A 22,194-nucleotide genomic window follows, 5' to 3' on the forward strand; every position below is an offset into this window, starting at 1 on the left:
GAATATGATAATAATTCAGTATACAGTGGCCCAAAAAAGTATTTTAAACAATAAAGCCACTTTTTTATATATAATAATGTCATTGCATTACATAAAATATCAAACCATCTGCAAACAAGTGAACTTTTCTTAAAACTAATTTAAGTTTTTTTTAGCAATTTTATTATTACTTATAATAAACTTGTTGTTCCCAAGGTGAATGTATTAAGTCAGTTCCCCTCATGTTCACAGGTGTGCTTGCAAAGTAACCAAAAGGTTTGTTTAACATATTAGCGATCAATCAACCAATCAATCAAAGTTTATTTATAAAGCACATTGAAAAACTGAGGTTTACCAAAGTGCTGTACAGTGAATAAAAGGAATAAAATAAGACAGACAAAAAAAGAAAAAACTAAATTAACAAATAATGCAAATGTTAATTTAAAAACGTTTGTGGCCAAACACTTCAGTCTTCAATATATATATTGTTTTATTAACAGACTTGTTTTTTATGTTTTACTTGAAAAATGTGCTTGTGCTATCTTTCTATAAAATAAATACCACTTCGTTTGATATTTGTTTGTCTAATGCAATGACATTCATACATTTTTAAGTGTGGCTTAAGTGTCCAAATACTTTTTAGGGCCACAGTATATCAGAGTACCATGGTAATTCTAATGCCATCACTGTACCATACTACCACCACATTACTGTCTTGTAATGAGCAGGTTTGAGAGGTGCAATTAAGGCCTTTTGAATATGTGCATTTGGGAGAACTACTGCTACTATAAACTTAATCTGTACCTGACTGTTTGCTCTTATAAATGAAAGCATACAGTTGTTGATTTTTTTTTTTTTTGTGTGTGCTCTCCTTCATGTCTGTCACTGTATAAATAGGTTGTTTATGTAATTATAATGTTCGGATGATGTTCTGTTTCTCATGCAGTTACCTGCTGTTCTCTGACGCAAGCTGCTGCTCTTGTGTGCTGAAAGACATTAGTGTTTAACGATGCCAGTAATAGACCTTTTTCACAGACTGTGATGACCCATTCACTCCCATTCACCACTGTCAAAGTTTACCCTGCAATCGTTTACTTCCGCATTCCAAAACCCGGAGTGTGAATAAGGTCTATTAAGTTTGTCAGCCATTGCTGAAGATGTATTCAGTCATCCAAAGACTTCACTCTCTGCCATAACTAAGAATGAATTAAAGAGACCACGTTTTCCAAGTAACACGAAAGGAAGCATATGGTTGCCATGAACATTTATCATCAATGGCTGATGCAAACTAAAGTTTTGAGAATGGGGGAAAGCTAAACAACTTTCAGTGTAACTCCAGAGAGTTGTGTACTTAGATATTGTTTGGTGACACATTTTTCCCGGAAAATGTCCCTGAAGAGCCCCCACAAGGATACTAAAACCTGATATCACCTGCATTGTGGGGAGCAGCCAACGGTGCCTATGAGGAAACAGCTTTAAAAACATACATAATATCTTATTGAACATCTAAAAATGCAAAACGATTTCGTTTAGAGGTAGGGAATAAAACAATATAATCTATTAAATATAAAAACAATAGACAACAATGGAAAGTCCCCGCCATGATAAAAGGGCTATAAATATTGGCATAATATCTATAGCCTAATATTTGTAGCCTGAGTAATTTCATGAATACACAAATATCAAACACACTATGACGAAAATATATACTGTATATCTATAATTTTTATAGTGAACATTTTTTATATAAAGAATTCTTAATTTTATAACATAACATAATATCATATCATACAAGCATATTGTAACAGTATAAGGATGGGCAAGGAGGAGGCGGGAACCGGCTGAACAGTCAAGATAAAGTTTTAATGCAAAACTCAACATAAAACAAACATAAACCATAAGACAAACAGACACACACAAGGCAGCCCTCTCTCTCTCTCTCTCTCTCTCTCTCTCTCTCTCTCTCGAACTGATGCCTCCAGCTCCCCTTTATCTCACTCTTCCGCTGATCATCTGATTCAGCGCCTGTCATGCACCATCATGGCCCGGCCACGGCCATCATGGCAAGGTTTGTGTGGTGATCCCAGTTAGCAGTGGTGAGTACTTACCGACAGGGGTGTGAGGAGGGACAAAAGGTGTTGGGCAAAGGCTCAGTGATGTGCGAGGGCAAAAAAGGTTATCCCGTCTGGTCTGAACCGACAGAATTCCCATTTTCTTTTACATCGTATGGACAGGTGTGTACGTATGCGTTATTTACTTGGGGAAGTGATGGCACCAGGATGCACTGTGGAAAGATGACAAGCCAGTGGAGGCAGTGTGATTCTCTGGGCAATGTGGCAATGTTCTGCTGGGAAACCCTGGGTCCGGCCATTCATGTGGACTTCAATTTGACCCGTGCCACATACAGTATCTAAACATAGTTGCAGACCAGGTACACCCCTTCATGGCAATGGTATTCCCTGATGGCAGTGGTCTCTTTCAGCAGGATAATGCGCCCTGCCACACTGCACACATTGTTTGGGAATGGTTTGAGGAACATGATGAAGACTTCAAGGAAGGTGTTGCCCTGGCCTCAAAATTTCCCAGATCTCAATCCGATTGAGCACCTGTGGAATGTGCTGGACCAACAAGTCTGATCCACGATGGCTCCACCTCACAAATTACAGAACTTGAAGGATCTGCTGCTAATGTCTTGGTTCCAGATACCACAGGACAACATCAGGTTTCTTGTAGAGTCCATGGCTCGGTGGGTCGGTGATGGATCATAATGTTTTGGCTCATTGATGTAGATATTATTAATATATTTGTGTTTGTTCCCATAAATTGTTTAGTTTAAGATAAGTTGTTCAGTCTAAGAAAAGTGTGTGTGTGTGTGTGTGTGTGTGTGTGTGTGTGTGTGTGTGTGTGTGTGTGTGTGTGTGTGTGTGTGTGTGTGTGTGTGCCAGCGATTAGAAGGACACTACTGGAATTTTTAATGTCTTGGTTGAGCAGGGATGTAGCACTGTGAAAGAAGCTGTGCAGGAGATAAGCTTGCAGCCAATTCTTTTTTTTTTCAATGCATCTAATAACTACACGCTGAATCTGATTTAATCTGAATCTCATTAATCAAATAAATTACAGTTAATTCCATATTTCAATATTTGTTTTCAATAATACAAATTCAAAGAATTTGTATTATTGTGGCATTAAAAAAAGTGGCTTTAGAAGTCTTAAAGAAGAATATATTGTTCGTATTATTTCCATATCGTTAAGTATAAGCCTAAGACTGACCTACAATCCATTTTATGATCGAAATTGTCAATCTGTCCTATGTAGATTTTGGGGCTGTTCACACAGCATGTGTTCTTGATTCAGAAAACTAGACTGCCAATAACAACTCCAAGCACCTTTCAGGTGTTTGTGGACTCGGCTGTAGTTGATACCTCAAGCTAGATTTTATTTTGAATGTTTTTTTTTTTCTTACTAATTAATTAGCATGCTAAATACAACTGTAGTTATTAATAAAAAACAAACTGACATTATAACCTGTTATTGTTGATCCCTGCTCTAGACATAAGGGTCGTATCTTGGGAATGCATTTCTGAGTTTGTCCCAATCACACCCTGTCATCTGTTGTTTCTTACCCTTCCCCTTAACTGTAAAAGTATAATGCTGAAAATGTCTAAAATATAACAACGCAATAAAATAAAATAAAATAAAATAACAGTGTTAGTGTCAATTATGATTTGACTTAGATTTGTTTTACTGTTTCATTAATGCTAGTTCTTTCAAGGAACTCCACAACACTGATGGTAGTCTGACCCCTTGTGGCATGATACAGAACTCACTGTTTCAAGAATCTCTCTCTCTCTCTCTCTCTTTCTCTCTCCCAGGGCTCTTAAATTTTGCGGTCCAGGTTGTCCTCTGCATGTAAAACTCGTCATTGAATGGGAGAACAGAATCAAAGAATGGTGAGATACATGAATATGCTCTAACGTAAAATAGTCTTACTTAAATGCAGACACGTTCATTTAATTTAGAACAAGCGTCAAATTCTCAGTACGAGTCTTCTCTGTAACATCATTAGATATTGATAATTCTGCTATGAATTATGTCTGTTTCAGTCTCTTTGGTAACATTCAAGAGGAGGTTATTGAAGATGCAGAGAGTGTGAGAATCCAACAACAGATTCATGTACAGCAGCACAGCTGCACACTAGATGAGTGCTTTCAGCTATACACCAAAGAGGAACAGGTATTCTCTCCACCAAGCTCTCTGTTTCTTGCCCCTTCTCTCTTTCTCTTTTACTCTTTCACTTTCTGCATTCCATGGACATAAATTGTGATATCAATACCTGGAAAAGTCATGGAAATTAAATGCATGCTGTAATTCCTCTTTAAAAAACATTTTATCCCAAAGAAATGAATATAATGAAAAATATTTTTAGAATCATGTGCAGATTCCATCCATATCAGTAGCCATATCAAAGTAGCCATATCAGCCATCCATATCAAAGCGGTTGTCTGTAGATGTCACGATCACCGGTGAGGGCGCCTTCTCCCCCGGCCTTCGGAGATCGCACTCGCCCGAGTATTGACTGCTCAGACTACATTTCCCATAACCCACATGCCTAGGTCTGATTGTTCCGCAGCTGTTCCTCGTTGTCTCTGTCTATTTAAACATGCCTGTGTATTTCTCCATTGCGAAGTCTTGTTTGCCCCGGCGACATCACCAAGCGTATTTACTCTGTTTACTCTTTGATTTCCTGTGTATCAACCTAGCCTGTTTCCTTGACTACGATAACTCTGCCGCCAGCCTTGTTGACTCCGTGCCTGTTACTTACTACATGTGTATGCTGCCTGCCCTGACCCATTGCCCGGCCTTGTTTACGTTTCTCTCTATCTTCTACACTCTGTTTGCCCGTTCCTGACCCTGCCTGTACGACCTGAGTTGCCTCTGTCTAATAAACCGCAATGGATCCTAACCAGCCTGACTCTTCTTTACAGAAGACTTCGCCGCACATCGATCCAGCGGTGGTCTCTCGCATGACTGAAGAACTCTCCGTGCAAGCAAACATGTTATCGGCACAACAACATCAGCTCGGGCGCCTCACCTCAGCCGTTGAAGAAATAATGCGCACCATTCAGGCATCGCTTCAACCTCCACCGGCGCCCGTGCCCGTGGTCGTAGCGCCCTCAGCCAGCCTAGCTGCCACAGCCGCACCTGACCCCCAAGCCCCTCCCAGTCCCAGACTCGCGCTCCCGGAGAAATTCGATGGAACGCCCTCAAAGTGCAGGGGCTTCATCATGCAATGTTCCATCTTCCTAACACTACAACCGGCGCTGTACCCCACCAACCAGAGCAAGATCCACTTTCTCAGCTCGGTGCTCAGGGGTCGTGCCCTCGACTGGGCAACCGCGGTCTGGACTAACCAGGGATTCGCCCAGTTCACCTTTGACTCCTTCATGCAGAGCCTGGTTGACGTCTTTGATCACCCGGAGAGCGGCAAGAGCGCGGGAGAACAACTGCTGGCGCTCCGCCAGGGAAGCCGCACGGCAGCCGATTATGCCCTCACCTTCCGCACTCTCGCTACACAGACCGGCTGGCTCGAGAGTACCCTGAAACTCCTCTTCCGGCAGGGGCTGAACACGGACCTGCAGTCAGAGCTGGCCTGTCGCAACGAGGGAATTTCCCTGGACCAGTTCATCTCATTGGCGATTCGCCTGGATAACCTCATTCGCTCCAGGCGACCAGCCAGGTGGTTCTCTCAGCCCGCTCCGGCACCCCAGCAACATGTTACCCCCGAGCCCATGCAACTTGATCGAACCCACCTCACCCCGGAGGAGAGGGAACGCCGCTTATCCAATCGCCTATGCCTGTACTGTGGTCTAGCCGGTCACCTCCGCGTCAACTGCCCAACGCGGCCATCTGAACCACAACGACCCAGGGTGAGTTTATCACTCTCTTCCACTCAAACTGGGGCCTGCCTTAAAGTGCCCGTCAAACTCAGGTATCTCTCATCCAGCATTGACACTCACGCTATGATAGATTCCGGGGCGGCGGGTAACTTCATTGACGAAAGTTTTTGCAGACAGCATAACATTCCTCTGACGGCTTGTCATCCTCCCTTAACAGTGGCAACACTAGATGGCCGTCCCCTGGGCACCGGTCTAGTGAATTATACCACCTCCAATGTCCTCCTGCAGGTGGGCGTGTTGCACACTGAGACCGCGCGCCTGAATGTCGTCACCTCCCCTCACCATCCCATAGTTCTCGGTCTTCCCTGGCTCCGACTCCACGACCCACGGATCTCCTGGCGAGTCGGCCAAATCATGCAGTGGGGCACCGACTGCATGACACGATGTCTCAGAACCGTTCTTCCCTCCACCCTGGGGGCCACCAAGGTTCAGAGGGTGTCTGACATCTCCCCTCCGATACCACCAGAATACGCCGACCTGAGCGAAGCCTTCAGCAAGGCCAGAGCCTCTCTTCTTCCGCCCCACCGGCCGAGCGACTGTGCCATCGAGCTCAAGCCAGGAGCTGCGCCACCCCGAGGACGCATCTTCCCCCTGTCCGAACCCGAGTCCCTCGCCATGAAGGCCTACATCGAGGAGGAGCTAGCCAAGGGGTTCATCCGACCTTCCACTTCCCCGGCGGCAGCCGGATTTTTCGTGGGCAAGAAAGATGGCTCCCTCCGCCCCTGTATCGACTACCGAGGCCTGAATGACGTTACCGTCAAATTCCGGTATCCCCTCCCTCTTGTACCCGCGGCACTGGAACAGCTAAGAACCGCAAAGTTCTACACCAAGCTAGACCTACGGTGTGCCTACAACTTGATCCGCATCTGGTAGGGGGACGAGTGGAAGACCGCTTTCTCCACCACCAGCGGCCACTACGAATATCTGGTTATGCCGTTCGGCTTGTCCAACAGCCCGTCAGTGTTTCAGTTCTTTATTAATGATGTGTTCAGATATTTGCTCAACCGGTGCCTAATAGTCTACATAGACGACATCCTGGTCTACTCCAACTCGCGCGAGGAACACATCCGTCAGGTCACAATGGTGCTCGCACGTCTGATCAAGCATCAGCTGTACGCCAAGGCCGAGAAATGTGAGTTCCACCTGAGGTCGATAGCCTTTCTGGGGTACGTCATTAGCCCCGAGGGGGTGGCCATGGACGACAACAAGGTACGGGCCGTCCTGGAGTGGCCTGTGCCAGCCACGGTGAAGGAGCTTCAACGTTTCCTGGGGTTTTCCAACTTTTACCGCAGGTTCATAAGAAACTTCAGCACCGTCGCCTCTCCTCTCACCGCCATGGTAAAAAGGGGAAGAACTAAGCTTCACTGGCCCGCCGAAGCCTTCCAGGCCTTTGCTCAGCTGAAGGAGCGCTTCACTACCGCACCCATCCTGCATCACCCCAACCCTGACATCCCTTTCATGCTAGAGGTGGACGCTTCAAACACCGGCATAGGCGCCGTACTTTCTCAGCATCAGGGCAACCCTCCAAAACTTTCCCCGGTGCCTTCTACTCTCGTAAGCTCACCGCCGCCGAACAGAACTACGATGTTGGCAACCGCGAGCTCCTGGCCATGAAAGCGGCCCTGGAGGAGTGGCGACACTGGCTGGAGGGGGCCAGACACCCGTTCCTGGTCCTCACGGACCACCGCAATCTCGAATACCTCCACTCAGCCAGACAAGCCAGGTGGGCCCTGTTCTTCACCCGCTTCGATTTTACCATCTCCTACCTCCCAGGATCCAAGAACACCAAGGCCGACTCGCTCTCACGGCTGTACGAAGCCGCATCCCAAGGCCCTACAGCCGACCCCATCGTTCCCCCAGCGCTTATCCTAGCTCCCGTCCAGTGGGATCTTATGACTGACATAACCCAGGCCCATGCCTCTGCTCCACCTCCACCTGAGTGTCTGCCTGACCGGACATTTGTGCCCACCGATCTCCAGGAGAGGGTACTCTGCTGGGTACATGACGCCTCGAACTTTGGACACCCCGGCGTCACTGCAACCATGCGCCTCTTAAGGAACCGCTTCTGGTGGCAGACGCTACCCAAAGACACCGCTGACTTCGTGAAGGGGTGTCGAGCTTGCAACCTAACGAAGTCCCCTAAGCAGCCACCGGCTGGACGACTTCAACCTCTGCCCATACCTCAGCGCCCTTGGTCTCACATCGCCGTGGACTTTATCACGGATCTGCCCAGTTCCCAGGGACACACCACTATACTCTCCGTCGTAGACCGATTCTCCAAGGCATGTCGCCTGATCCCCCTACCTAAACTACCCACCGCCCTCGAAACCGCCGAACACTTATTCCAATACGTGTTCCGCCTCTACGGACTGCCCGAGGATATTGTCTCGGACCGGGGGTCCCAGTTCACCTCCAGGGTTTGGAAAGCCTTCTTCCGCCTCCTTAACATTAACCTCAGTCTCTCGTCAGGGTACCACCCTCAGTCCAATGGCCAGACGGAGCGACTTAACCAGGAGATCACCAGGTTCCTGTGCACATACTGCCATCACAACCAGTCGGACTGGAGTCGGTTCCTCCCATGGGCCGAATACACCCAGAACTCCCTGCTCAAGCCATCCACTAACCTGACTCCCTTCCAGTGCATCCTCGGGTACCAGCCCCCGCTCTTTCCCTGGTCCGGTGAACCCTCTGAGGTCCCTGCAGTGAACGACTGGCTCCAACGCAGTGAGGCAGTGTGGGACCAGGCTCATGTCCACCTACAGCGGGCCGTGAACCGCTCCAAGGCCCAAGCTGACCGTCGTCGCCGACCCGGTCCCAGCTACGCCCCGGGCCAATGGGTCTGGCTCTCCACCCGAGATCTTCGCCTCCGCCTCCCCTGCAAGAAACTCAGTCCTAGGTATGTGGGCCCCTTTAAGATCCTAAGAAAGGTCTCCTTTCGTCTGCAACTCCCAACTAATTACCGTGTTTCTCCCACTTTCCATGTTTCCCTGCTGAAACCGGCCGAGGCTCCGAGGGCTCAGGAGGAGGTGACCCACGACCCTCCTCCCCTGGTGGTGGGCGGCGAGGAGGCCTTCCTGGTGCGAAGTCTGCTTGACTCCAGGCGTCACCGAGGTCAGATCCAGTACCTAGTGGACTGGGAGGGGTACGGCCCGGAGGAGAGGTCTTGGGTCAGCACCAACGACATCCTCAACCCCAACCTCATTGCCGAGTTCCATCAGGCCCACCCGGAGAGACCGGCCCCTCGACCTCGGGGAAGACCTCGGCGCAGGTCTCGTCTTCGCATCAGGAGCCGCTCACAGGAGGGGGGCTCTGTCACGAACACCGGTGAGGGCGCCTCCTCCCCCGGCCTTCGGAGATCGCACTCGCCCGAGTATTGACTGCTCAGACTACATTTCCCATAACCCACATGCCTAGGTCTGATTGTTCCGCAGCTGTTCCTCGTTGTCTCTGTCTATTTAAACATGCCTGTGTATTTCTCCATTGCGAAGTCTTGTTTGCCCCGGCGACATCACCAAGCGTATTTACTCTGTTTACTCCTTGATTTCCTGTGTATCAACCTAGCCTGTTTCCTTGACTACGATAGCTCTGCCGCCAGCCTTGTTGACTCCGTGCCTGTTACTTACTACGTGTGTATGCTGCCTGCCCTGACCCATTGCCCGGCCTTGTTTACGTTCCTCTCTATCTTCTACACTCTGTTTGCCCGTTCCTGACCCTGTCTGTACGACCTGAGTTGCCTCTGTCTAATAAACCGCAATGGATCCTAACCAGCCTGACTCTTCTTTACAGTAGAAAACATTTGGTTTTAATATAGTGAAAATATTTTTTTCTACATATGCTCAGCTCTAAAACATGGGGTTAGTAATTGCTCAATCGGTGTAAAATTATTTTTTACACCAGTTATTACGAACAATTCAAAGTCATGGAAATTAATTTATCAAAAAGTGGGGGAATCCTGACACTGAACCAGCATAGAAATGAATGCAAGTCTAAAGGCCCCAATATACTTCATACGTAATCAAAGAAAGAACAGGTATGATGTAATTTAGAACATAATCTGGCCAAAAAGAAAGTGTTTTACATTCCTTTCGATTGTTTGTAACAGCTCACCTGGGTGAACTTTTAAGAAAATGTCTTACCGACTGCAAAACACCTTCTTACTGCCATTGGCCACGTTATAGCTTTTGTTTATGTTGTTCAGTTAGTCAGAATCAGTCAATATGAAAACACCAGTTATTAGTTTATTATCTGCACGATTGTTCACTTAGAGACATTTTACAAGAACATGTCATGCAATATTTTGTATTTATTTTTTAATTAGTCTATAAAAGGAATCAAATTTTCTCAAATACTCTCAAGTGCCTATTCATTCATGTGCCATCTGCAGCGAAAGCCATTCCCACATCTGCCTAAAGTAAGATATGCATATCATCATTCTTTTGTCTTCATTCTGCACATGAACACTTTCATACACTCATATTTGCAATAGTATCAGTGTCATCATAAATTATAATAACAGTGTAACCGACGCATATTATGGCCGTGTATAGCATGTTAGCGCATTAGCATCACAAATTCAAAATGTAAATGAGAAAAATTAAGCATTTCCTACTGCATATATATTACTTTAAATCATCATCAAGTGGTTAAAACAACTTCTTTTACTGACCTCATGTGAATTCTATTCATATAATGAGGCATAAAGTCATTGATAACACATTTTAATGTCACATTAGATAAGGATTTACATGTAGCGTCCTCTTATTTAAATGTACTTCTAAACACCTTCCACAGCGGTGTAGTGGATGTCTGAATGTTCGCAAACATTATACCTTTGCTCTGCTTTTTAGAACTTCTTTTTACCGCTGAACAAAGAAGAACTTCTCCGGAAGTACAGTATATCAGGGCTTTAAGCTGGTCATCTGAGGCAGTAGACACTGTACTCTATAGAATCTGTACTTGCAAGTCTGAGTATAAGATTTGATTAGCAAAAGTGGCCACTGATCCATATTCAAGATCAAAAGCTTAAGACTCTTTTGAGGAGCAAATTAAGTTGTTTTTTATCCCACTGTCTCATTCTCTTTCTCATGTCCCACATCCTCTAATTTTCTCATAAAGGTCACCCTGAAATCATCTTCTTTTTCACAAGTACCACTTGATAAATTCTACTCCATAAGCTCCTGGGGGTTGCTTTATCGTGATTGCTTTTACTGCCCGCACGTGGTCCGTGAGCTCCTCCGCTCTCACTACCCTCAATGGCTGGGTGGTGACACGCTGCCTCTTCCTTGCATGCCATCTCATTCCTGCAGGTGCACCAAGCCAAGGCACTTAGAGAACTGCACGAGGGTAGTCCTGACCCGGGACTAATGCAGGAGCTGCGCTCGGCGACCGACTTCACCCTCCAGGCAACGAAGGTCATGGCGTGGGCTCTCGGGCAGGCCACCCTGGTGGTCCAGGAACGCCACCTCTGGCTCAACCTGGTCGAGTCGCGAGAGGCTGACAAAGTAAGTTTCCTTGATGCCCCCATCTCCCAGGTTGGGCTGTTTGGTGACACCTTTGGAGACTACGCCCGTTAGTTCTCAACGGTGAGGAAGCAGATGGAGGCCATACAACACATCCTGCCCAGGCGGAGTCACAGATCCCGCACTCCGTCTGGTCGTCACCCAGGGCATCCCCCTGCGGTGCCAACATCGACACCATCTCCGCCACGCCGGGCCGGCCCCGTGGAGCTACCCGCAGGACCGTGACGCAACCCGCCTCATGGCCGGCCACCAAGAACCCCAAGAAGGCTTCAAAGCGCCCCTGAGATGGGCAGTCCCAGGACTCAGGAAACTGCACTACGGCAGCTGGTAAGCAGACCACTCCCTCCCCCGCTGGAGGGTCAGGTGGAGAATCCTTGGTCCCTCTCGTGCGGAGCTTGGGGGTGTGGCTCGCACTCCCCAACCCATCGTGCTGGTTGATCAGGACTGTCTGACTCGGCTATGCGATTCAGTTCGCCAGTCGCCCGCCCAGGTTCAGCGGCATCCGCTCCACTGCGGTGAGAGGCGAGAATGCCGCTGCCTTGCGCGCGGAGATCACCTCCCTTCTACGAAGGACATGCCTGTCCCTCCAGCCGAGGTGAACAAAGGGTTTTACAGCCCCTACTTCACCATACCCAAAAAAGGCGGCCAATCCTCGACCGTGCGAGTTCTGAACCGGGCTCTGCACAGACTCCCATTGGTTCGCAGCAGGTAGACCTGAAGGACGCGTACTTCCATGTTTACAATGATTTACAGTGAGTTTACAGTTATTAGATTTTTAATTTGAGAGAGAACAACAACTTGTATTTCGGTCTGTTCATCAGCGAGTCAGTATCAACAGCTATTTTATGGAAATCAGCGATCACAATATTCTTTAAAATAAAATAAAAAGAAGAATAAAAATAAATGGTTTTGGAACAACAATGATAGAATAAAAATGTTTGGATAAACAATACCTTTAACTAGCATGCTTACCATGTTCAACCAGTTTCATTTCTTGCTTGTGATCAAACTGGATTTGCTGGTCCACCAGCTAGACCAACACCAAATAGCACTTACCAACATAAACAACCTGGACCAGCATGGAAATACATTTTTTTTTTTTAGCAAGGATCTCTTAAGCAAATTATTTTGGTTCCCTTCTTAGCTGGCACTAGATGATGCTTGGAAGTGCCCCCACTGTAAGCAGATGCAGCAGGGCATGGTGAAGATGAGCTTATGGACCCTGCCTGACATCCTCATCCTGCATCTAAAACGCTTTCGACAGGTGGGCAAAAGGCGCAACAAGCTCTCCTCCCTCATCCGCTTTCCTGTGAGTGGTCTGGATATGACTCCCCATGTGGTGAAACGCAGTCAGAGCATGAAGAATCTGTCCCCGTGGCATCCCACATGGAATCATGGAGATACTGACTTCCTTTACGATCTGTATGCAGTCTGTAACCACCACGGAGGCATGCATGGAGGCCATTACACAGGTGCGTGTGATGATGCTAGTTGATAGTAAACAGCATGGAGATGTTTAGCTAAAGACGTGTAGCTGACATGATGTGACTGCATTGTCCTGCAGTGTGAAATGCTTTGCTCATTTAAAATATTTTAAACAGCATTTTCTAATTCTTCAAAATTATTTTGCATGCAGTTTATATGAGCTCATTTTGAGAGGTTGCATGGGATATTTGTACTTTTAAAAATGAATTTGCTATACCACACAGAACTGCAAAAAGGTGATAGTGCTGAAAGACTCCAAAACTGGATGAAATAGCTTGACGAATGCAGTTTTCGTTCATATGTCGACAGTTTCCTATTGAAAGATTCTGTTTTGGCTGCATATATAAAATTGATTTTCCCATTTTATATAGCCAATATTCTTGTGTTAACATTACAGATGTGATCCTTGATTTGCTAGTCAAATGCAGGTAGAATTAGGGGGAGGGACACTCACGTTCTAGGGCACATTTGATTGGACAAGAATCTGTGTAGTGCAAGATGAGTCATCAATATTTTTTTCTATTTTTGCAGAAGAGAAAGACATTACATTTTAAATGCCTATTTAAGTTTTAGGAGTACACTAGCCTTAAATGGCTTCAAATCTAGTAGACATGGACTAAAAGCAAATAAAAAATTACAAAAATACACACTTTTCCCTGTGCATTTCATATAAGTTTTAACCTAAAATCTTGATATTGAGAAAAAGTTGATGGCCAATGTTTTTTGTCAACTAACCATATACTAAAAAAGCACAATACAAGAAAACTTTTTCACATTCTGCTTTTGATTTTGGCAATTGTTCACTATATATACTAATCAATTTGCCAAGCACTAATAATGTTGTTGTCAAACTAATGTTGTTGTTTTACTAAATGAACAGATAAAGTGAGCAATAAATCAATAAAATATTACACACTAATAAACCAAACTCACCACTGAGGTTACAGCATGTCTGTGATTTTCTGTGAAACAGCTTATTGTAGGAATTCAGTGGATGGCCAGTGGTACAGTTATGATGACAGCAGTGTAGAGTCGGTACCAGAGGAGGAACTGTGCACGCGAGGGACATATATCCTGTTCTACCAGAGAAGAAATGTCATACCACCATGGTCTGCCAACAGCTCCATCAGAGGTGAGTGAACGAGCTTTGATAGCCACAATTCACATTCATAGAAAACCTGGAAATATCAGGAAATTCTTCCAGAACTAGTAATGACATGTAAAAGTCATGAAATTTGTAGTCATTATATTCTTTTAGTTATGCTCAGCTTTAAATGGTTAATTAGCTAGAAATTGCTCTTTGTGAGTGTACTATATGGTCTACTGTTTGAAATAAATCATTATCCAGTAATCATAAAGGACTGGAAAAGTCTTTGAAATTCATTGATCATAAGCAAGTCCAAAATTAATGGGAGTTAGGGCAAAATTTACCTCAAAAGTGAAAGACCCAAAGACCCCAAGAATTTTAACTGTGGGGGGAATGAATGCTCTTGTAATTAATTTGTAATCATTTATTTATTTTATTTTATTCACTTCTAGATTTATCTAGTTAACATAAAATATGAGATGATGCTTATTCATTTTACAGATAACAGCTTATCTAATTGTTCCGTTTGACAAATTAGTGTCAATTAAACTAAGTCATTGCAAGAATAGGTTTGATGTTATACAGTCATCTAAGATAAATATGGTTACTAATTATTCTTCACTGTTTTCTTCTGCAGGTTCCACCAGCTCCTCCATGTCTGACCACTGGCTCATCCGTTTGAATGGTGACAGTAAAAGGGGAAGTATGGTATCACGGTCTTCCACAACATGCCCTTCTTCCATCCCAGACTCACCAGAGTCTCCTGTCTTCCAAAACGAACCCTTAATGGAGGAGAAAGGTGAGTTTATCCATCAAGCTTGTTTTTTCTTATTATTAACAGAAAAACTCAATAGGAAAAGGCCATTGTTTGACAAAGATGTCATAATAGCTTTTTACTTTTTTTCCTTTTGTGTATTTTCACCTTGTACTGAATATTATCTAAATGTCAGTGTCTTTAGGTGGGTTTGATAGCAGACCTTTAGTGCGAGGCATCCAGGGACGTAGCATAAGTATGAGAACTCCCACCAAGACCAGAGTGATGCCACTGCGATGGTCCTTTGGAAACAAAGACCGCCACAAACCCCCCATTGCTCCAGCCCCTGCTCAAGCAGAGCTGGTCGAATATTTAGAGTCTGGCAGGAGGCCAAGATGCACCAAAGACCCCATTGTTGCCCTAATGACTCAATCCTCAGATAAAGAAGGAGTTAAAGAAGACGATACAAAAAAACCTGCAGCCAGATCTTCAAGCCACAGCAGTCTTGGGCATCTAGAATATCAAAAATTACCACAGGATCAGGAAAGGAACAGCTCAGAGAAGGCAACAGGTCAACAACCCAGCAGCAACAGTCGACCAAAAAAAGATGACCAGGCGACCAGGCGGAGCAACAGAAAATCAAAACAGGACCATACACAGTCCAGAAAGAACTCCGGTTCTGTTATCCAATCCAGCTCTAGTAGTCAAAGTGGATGGGATACTATGCAGAGGGATAGTAAAGGAGATCCAGGAGAGAAACAAGACCAGCCAGAGGACAAACAGACAAAGCGCCATGATAGTGTCTTTTCTTTTCTCAAAAGCAGTTTAATTAAGAAAGACCCACTTCGCAGGTCTCTGGACAGTGAGTCTTTAAAAAAGGGTGAAGCAGGGATGAAGAGCCCATCTGGAATTTCTCTCTCCAACGGGACCCACAGTAGAACTTCAGAAGATAAAGCCAGAAGCATTAACCAAGGTCATAGCAGACACAGTGGTGAACTTGCAAACGGCAAGATGAACCATGATTCAACAGACATAAAACGCTCACAAAGTTCTTCCAATATTCCAAGTAAGGCTGATTTAAGCTTGAAAAGAACAGCATCTCTGCACAGGAACCGCTCATCAGCAGCCCAGCCACAGACCTCGCACAGGGATAGGGGCTCTCAGAACATGCTGCAACACACACGCTATAGCACAAACTCACTGGGCAGGAAGAAGGCAGTGCCTGAATCAAGCTTCTGAGACTCTAATACATTACAGCCAAATATCAAAACTGTGTAACAAAACTACAAATCTCTCAATCAAAGAAATGTAAAAGAATTGTGGTAAAAAGATAACATGAAAGCTTTGAAACGATCACCAAACGGGCAGCATGCAAACTATGGAATTGCACATACATCAGGAACTCATGTTTGCTCACTTGTGAAAAATATCACCTTGAGAATTACTTTCTTCTGCTTATATGAAGTGCCTCTTAACCAGAGCTATTTTTCAGATTGTTTATTTTTGATTATGTGTTTTGGCACTGGTAGGACATGTATTGACACTTCTACACTGGCCTTTTAGCTCCATACTAAGAGGAAGAGAAATTATTAACATTTGCAGATTGTATTTTCCACAAATTAGAATTATACCTGTAGTCAAGTCAAGTCAAGTGGTTTTTATTGTCGTTTCAACCATATACAGTTAGTACAGTACACAGCAAAACGAGACAACGTTCCTCCAGGACTATGGTGCTACATAAAAACAACAAAGGACCAACACAGGACCACATGAGACAACACAACGAAATAAAATACCTATATAAAAAAACCTACATATACCTATATAAAGTGCACGTGCAAACATGTGCAAAAAGTACAGGACAGTACAACAAATTTCTGACAATGAACAGGACAATAGACAGTGCAGCGCCGACCAGTACTCAGTAGTGCAAAAAGATGACAGTTTCTAAAAATGTAAACATAACATACTATGAGATAATGTTCTATGCACATAGCAGTTATTGAGGTAGCAGACAGTTATAAATTGACAGTAATTAAAGTGCAACTCAGGACACGTGTGTGTCAAACCAGTCTCTGAGTATTGAGGAGTCTGATGGCTTGGGGGAAGAAGCTGTTACACAGTCTGGCCGTGAGGGCCCGAATGCTTCGGTACCTCTTGCCAGACGGGAGGAGGGTATTACATGAAGAAAATTGCTATATAACTTTCTGTGTCACCTCTTGTGAATGTGCAGATTGTACAGATTGGCTGAAATACTCTCACATGTTTTCATGACATTTAAGATGTCAGCTCTTGCACTTTCAGTGAATGTCTTGCACCACAGTCTGATTTTCTCTATAAGATGAAAACCTACGAATTATACACTTTATGTTTGAAAAAGATCACATTTTATTAAGTTTAAAGCTGATTTTTACAATAGCAATGCCATATAAGGATTAAGGCATTCACAAAGAATTTAAAGACAAAAGTAGTTAATATTGATGGCCAATGAAGTGCCAAAGTGTTGATTGCATTTGGATGGATTCATCAAAAGACATTTGGGAGCATTTTAATTTCAAAGCTTTTGATCTGTTGCTGCAACTTACCTTAGTTAAAGAGTAGCAATGATGGTAATTTTATTTAGGTACGACACCAGTTAAGATAATTAAGGTAATATTTGACACAATTATCTTAAGACACTGGAAACTTTGATGTGCTTTTGGTGAGATATGTATATGGCTAGTAATTTCACTATACATTTTAGAAGACAGAACCTCAGTAAAATTGCCACTACTGAAAAGCCATAATCACTAAATCCTCACTGAAAAGTCATATTACGAATAGATTAATCCGTAAACTAACCACCTACTGTCACGAACCCCGCTCCTCTGCCCCATCCCCGCTTCGTCGCACACACACTCACTCCTCAAGCTCGCACGCTCGTTCCGCCCCCTCGAGCTCGCACACTCGTTCCGCCCCCCTCGAGCTCACGCTCGTTTTGCTCCCTCGAGCTCTCACGCTCGTTTTGCTCCCTCGAGATCTCCTGCTCGTTAGCAGGTCTCTCTCCTCGGGCTCACATGCACGCTCCTATGGCCAGAACATTATGACCACCTGCACTCGTCTCAATCACCTCTTTATTCGTTTCACCTGCACTCGTCTCGTCACCTTTCATTGTTTACACCTGCACCTTCCCCTATAAATACCACAGCACATCCGTTTCACGGTTGTTGGTTATTGTATTTAGTTTCCCGTGTCTTTGCCCCCCGCTAGTCTCGTCTAGTTTTGACCTCCTCTCGTTTACCTCTTAGCTTGCCAGCTCCCCTTGTTCCCCTGTCTTTTGCTCCCACTAGTCTCGTCATTTTCCTCTTGATTCCCCGGCTTTCGACCTCACGCTCCCTTTGACTACTCTTCACTGGATTTGCCCTTTTTCTGTACTTTTGCCTGCCTGCAATAAAACGCAGTTTTTGACTTACATTGTGACTGTCTCTTCTTGTGCGGGTTACACCAACACGTCGTGTAAGTGAAGTAACAAGAACTTGTTTAACTTGTTAAAGGGATAGTTTACATAATTTCCTCACCCTCATGTTGTTCTAATCCATTATGACTTTATTTTTTCTTTTCTTTTTCCTGTGGAATGCTATAAAGTTAGCCAAAGTTAGCATTTTAGTGTGAATGCAGCACCTTTAAGACAACTGGTATATATGCACTGCAAATCAAGAGGTGCCCTTGCTAAATATAGCATTTAGCATGGATAACTCATTATAATTTCAAATGGCTTCTCTTCCTTTAGTGTCTCAGGGAAAGATGACTTTAATCTAATCTACTGAAGGTCCCTTAGCAGTTCTTACCTGCATTTCTTTAGGATATTAAAAATCAAGCCCACCAAATTCAATCAACAGACTTTGTGTTTTAAAATAGTCTCCACAGATCAGCCTAAATGTTAGAATGAGATAAGAGAGAAAAGCTTTCCACTCCAAGATCTTTAGATTCACAGTTCTTTGGTTTAATAGCATAAATCGAACATAAAATAAAAATGTTTTTTAAATCATTTGCAAAAGTTTTTCATTGAAATGCCTGTGTAGGAAACACACTGTTCTTCTTTCTTCAGCTGATCATTCCTGTAATTCTGTTTGGTTTGTCAAAGGTTTAGGTAAAGAGAAGCAATTATACGGTATTTAACAGGATATGTCAAGACACAATGTTCTGTTCTCCAAGGGCATTTTTTTTCTCTCTCCCATGCTTCCAATATACACGATCAGCCACAACATTAAAACCGCATGCCTCATATTGTGTAGGTCCCCCTCATGACACCAAAACAGCACCAAAATAGCATTCTGAGATTATATTCTTCTCACCACAAAAATCGGAGTTACCGTAGACTTTGTCAGTTGAAACCAGTCTGGCCATTTTCTGTTGACCTCTCTCGTCAACAAGGCATTTCTGTCCACAGATTTGTCACTCACTGGATATTTTTTGTTTTTGGCACCATTAGGAGTAAATTTCAGAGACTTTTGTGCATGAAAATCCCAGGAGATCAGCAGTTGCAAATACTCAAACCAGCCTATCTGGCACCAAAAATCATGCCACGGTCCAAATATTTGCGATAAAACGTTTCCCCCGTTCATCCCACGGTTGATGTGAACATTAACTGAAGCTCCTGACCTGTATCTGTTGATTTTATGCACTGCAGCCACACAATGATAATCACATTTGATGATTATCCAAGATGGCGGCGCGGTAGCACGCAGCGGCCACTCCGGATCCACAATGGTGCTATTTTTGTTAAAAAAGCCCGACTTTTGCAACACATGGACATCGGAGCAACCGGTGTTCGTGTCTACCATCGCCAGACACTACTGAAATATAAGACTCATGCAAAAACCAAGCTGCATGATGACCTGCAGGAGGCGCTACGCGTATTCGGCTTGCTGCGGAGACCAGGCCTCCAGCCCTCGGCGTCGCCTGATTCGGTGGCCGGGAGAGGACGTCGTAAGCGGTGTCGCGAAAGCGAGCGCGGAAAGAGGGCGGGGTCCATGCTAGGCTAAAAACAAACCCTAGCCGGCCGGCTCTCCGTCTATCCTGCTCTCAAATGTTTGCTCCCTGGACAATAAACTGGACTATATCCGACTTCAACAGGCTACGCGGCGTGAGTTTAGAGACTGCTGCGTCTTTGTTTTCACGGAGGCGTGGCTCAGCGACAGAGTTCGGATGCCGCCATTCAGCTAGAGCGGGCTGCGCCTCGTTTAGTGCCGACAGAAATACAGCTCTCTCGCGGTAAGACTCGCGGTGGTGGCTTGTGTGTTTACATCAACACGGAATGGTGCAAGAACTCTATGCTAGTCTCTAGTTACTGTTCATCGCTGTTGGAGCTTGTGACTGTTAGATGCAGACCTTTTTATCTACCACGGGAATTCACCACTGTTTGCATAACCGAGTTTACATTCCCCCAGCGCTAACGCTAAGGAAGCGCTCTGTGAACTGTATGGGGCTATGAGCCGAACTGCAGAGCGCTCACCCGGCCGGACTGTTTATTGTCGCGGAGATTTCAACCATGCAAATCTCAAGACAGTGCTCCTAAATTACATCAGTATGTGGACTTTGCAACGAGAGGGCGTAGCGGCTTGATCTTGTTTACACAAACATCCCGAGGCGCTGCGGGCGGAGCCCCGCCCCCACCTCGGCTACTCAGACCACATCTCTGTTATATTAATTCCAGCATACAGACCGCTCGTCAGGCGCACAAAACCGCTTCAGAAGCAGGTGAAAACCTGGCCAGCAGGAGCCATCTCTGCTCTTCAGGACTGTTTTGAGTGTACTGACTGGCACATGTTCAGGGAGGCTGCAACATATGGCGATTATACCAACTTGGAGGAATACACAGCATCAGTGACCAGCTACATCAGCAAGTGCATTGATGATGTCACTTTCTCAAGACCATCACCACACGCTCCAACCAGAAGCCGTGGATGACTGCGGAGGTGCGCACGCTGCTGAGGTCCGAGACTCCGCCTTCAGAGCAGGCGATAAGGCAGCCCTAAGAACAGCTAGGGCCAAACTGTCACGGGCAATCAGAGAGGCAAAGCGCCGCACGCCCAGAGAATCCACAGTCACTTCCAGGACAGTGGCACGCGGCGCATGTGGCAGGGCATCCAGGCCATCACCAACTACAGGACAACATCAGTTGCCTGTGACAAAGATGCCTCCCTTCCAGATGCGCTGAACGACTTCTACGCTTGGTTTGAAGTGCAGAACGGCGTGATGGCGAGGAAGTCCACCCCTCCTCCCAGCGACCAGGTGCTCTGTCTTACCACGGCAGATGTGAGGAAAACTCTACATAGAGTCAACCCACGGAAGGCTGCTGGACCAGACAACATTCCTGGCAGAGTGCTCAGAGGATGTGCAGACCAGCTAGCAGATGTTCTTACCGACATCTTCAACATCTCTCTGAGCAGCGCCGTTGTTCCAACGTGCTTCAAGGCCACCACCATCATCCCCATGCCAAAGAAGTCTTCAGTGTCCTGCCTCAACGACTACCGTCCCGTCGCACTTACACCCATCATCATGAAGTGCTTCGAGAGGCTCGTCATGAGGCAGATTAAGACCCAGCTGCCCCCCTCACTAGACCCACTGCAGTTTGCGTATCGTTCAAACCGTTCAACGGACGATACCATCACCACAAGCCTCCATCTGGCCCTCACCCACCTAGACAATAAGGAGTCATACGTTCGAATGCTGTTCATAGATTTCAGCTCAGCATTCAACACAATCATTCCCCAGCACCTGATTGGAAAGCTGAACCTGCTGGGCCTGGACACCTCCCTCTGCAACTGGATCCTGGATTTCCTGACTGGGAGACCTCAGTCAGTCCGGATCGGGAACAGCATCTCCACCACCACCACACTGAGCACTGGGGCCCCCAGGGCTGTGTGCTCAGTCCACTGCTGTTCACGCTGCTGACTCACGACTGTGCAGCAATGCACAGCTCGAATCACATCATCAAGTTCGCCGATGACACGACCGTGGTGGGTCTCATCAGCAAGAACAACGAGTCAGCATACAGAGAGGAGGTGCAGCGGCTGACGAACTGGTGTAGAGCCAACAACCTGTCCCTGAATGTCGACAAAACAAAAGAGATGGTTGTTGACTTTAGGAGAGCACAAGGTGAACACACTCCGCTGAACATCGACGGCTCCTCTGTGGAGATCGTCAAAGCACCAAATTCCTTGGTGTTCACTTGGCGGAGAACCTCACCTGGTCCCTCAACACCAGTTCTATCACCAAGAAAGCCCAGCAGCGTCTCTACTTTCTTCGAAGGCTGAGGAAAGCACATCTCCCAACCCCCATCCTCACTACATTCTATAGAGGGACTATTGAGAGCATCCTGAGCAGCTGCATCACTGCCTGGTTTGGGACTTGCACCGTTTCGGTCCGCAA

The 22,194-nt window shown here is 45.6% G+C and overlaps 1 protein-coding gene across 3 annotated transcripts in view; it reads left to right on the forward strand.

The window, feature by feature from the left end:
* usp43a (ubiquitin specific peptidase 43a) overlaps positions 1 to 19,701 on the forward strand; it is a 223,712-nt gene extending 204,011 nt beyond the window's left edge. For all 3 annotated transcript variants that reach the window (XM_052129543.1, XM_052129541.1, XM_052129542.1), the window contains 6 exons: positions 3,852 to 3,929; positions 4,083 to 4,212; positions 12,600 to 12,927; positions 13,914 to 14,072; positions 14,665 to 14,826; positions 14,978 to 19,701. In XM_052129543.1, the coding sequence (XP_051985503.1) occupies positions 3,852 to 3,929; positions 4,083 to 4,212; positions 12,600 to 12,927; positions 13,914 to 14,072; positions 14,665 to 14,826; positions 14,978 to 16,020 (1,900 nt within the window). In that variant the 3' untranslated portion in view covers positions 16,021 to 19,701. The remainder of the gene's footprint in view (positions 1 to 3,851; positions 3,930 to 4,082; positions 4,213 to 12,599; positions 12,928 to 13,913; positions 14,073 to 14,664; positions 14,827 to 14,977) is intronic.
* The last annotated feature ends 2,493 nt before the right edge of the window (positions 19,702 to 22,194 follow it).

The sequence above is a fragment of the Xyrauchen texanus genome, chromosome 7 (assembly GCF_025860055.1).
Source record: "Xyrauchen texanus isolate HMW12.3.18 chromosome 7, RBS_HiC_50CHRs, whole genome shotgun sequence".
NCBI classification, from domain to species: Eukaryota; Metazoa; Chordata; class Actinopteri; order Cypriniformes; family Catostomidae; genus Xyrauchen; species Xyrauchen texanus.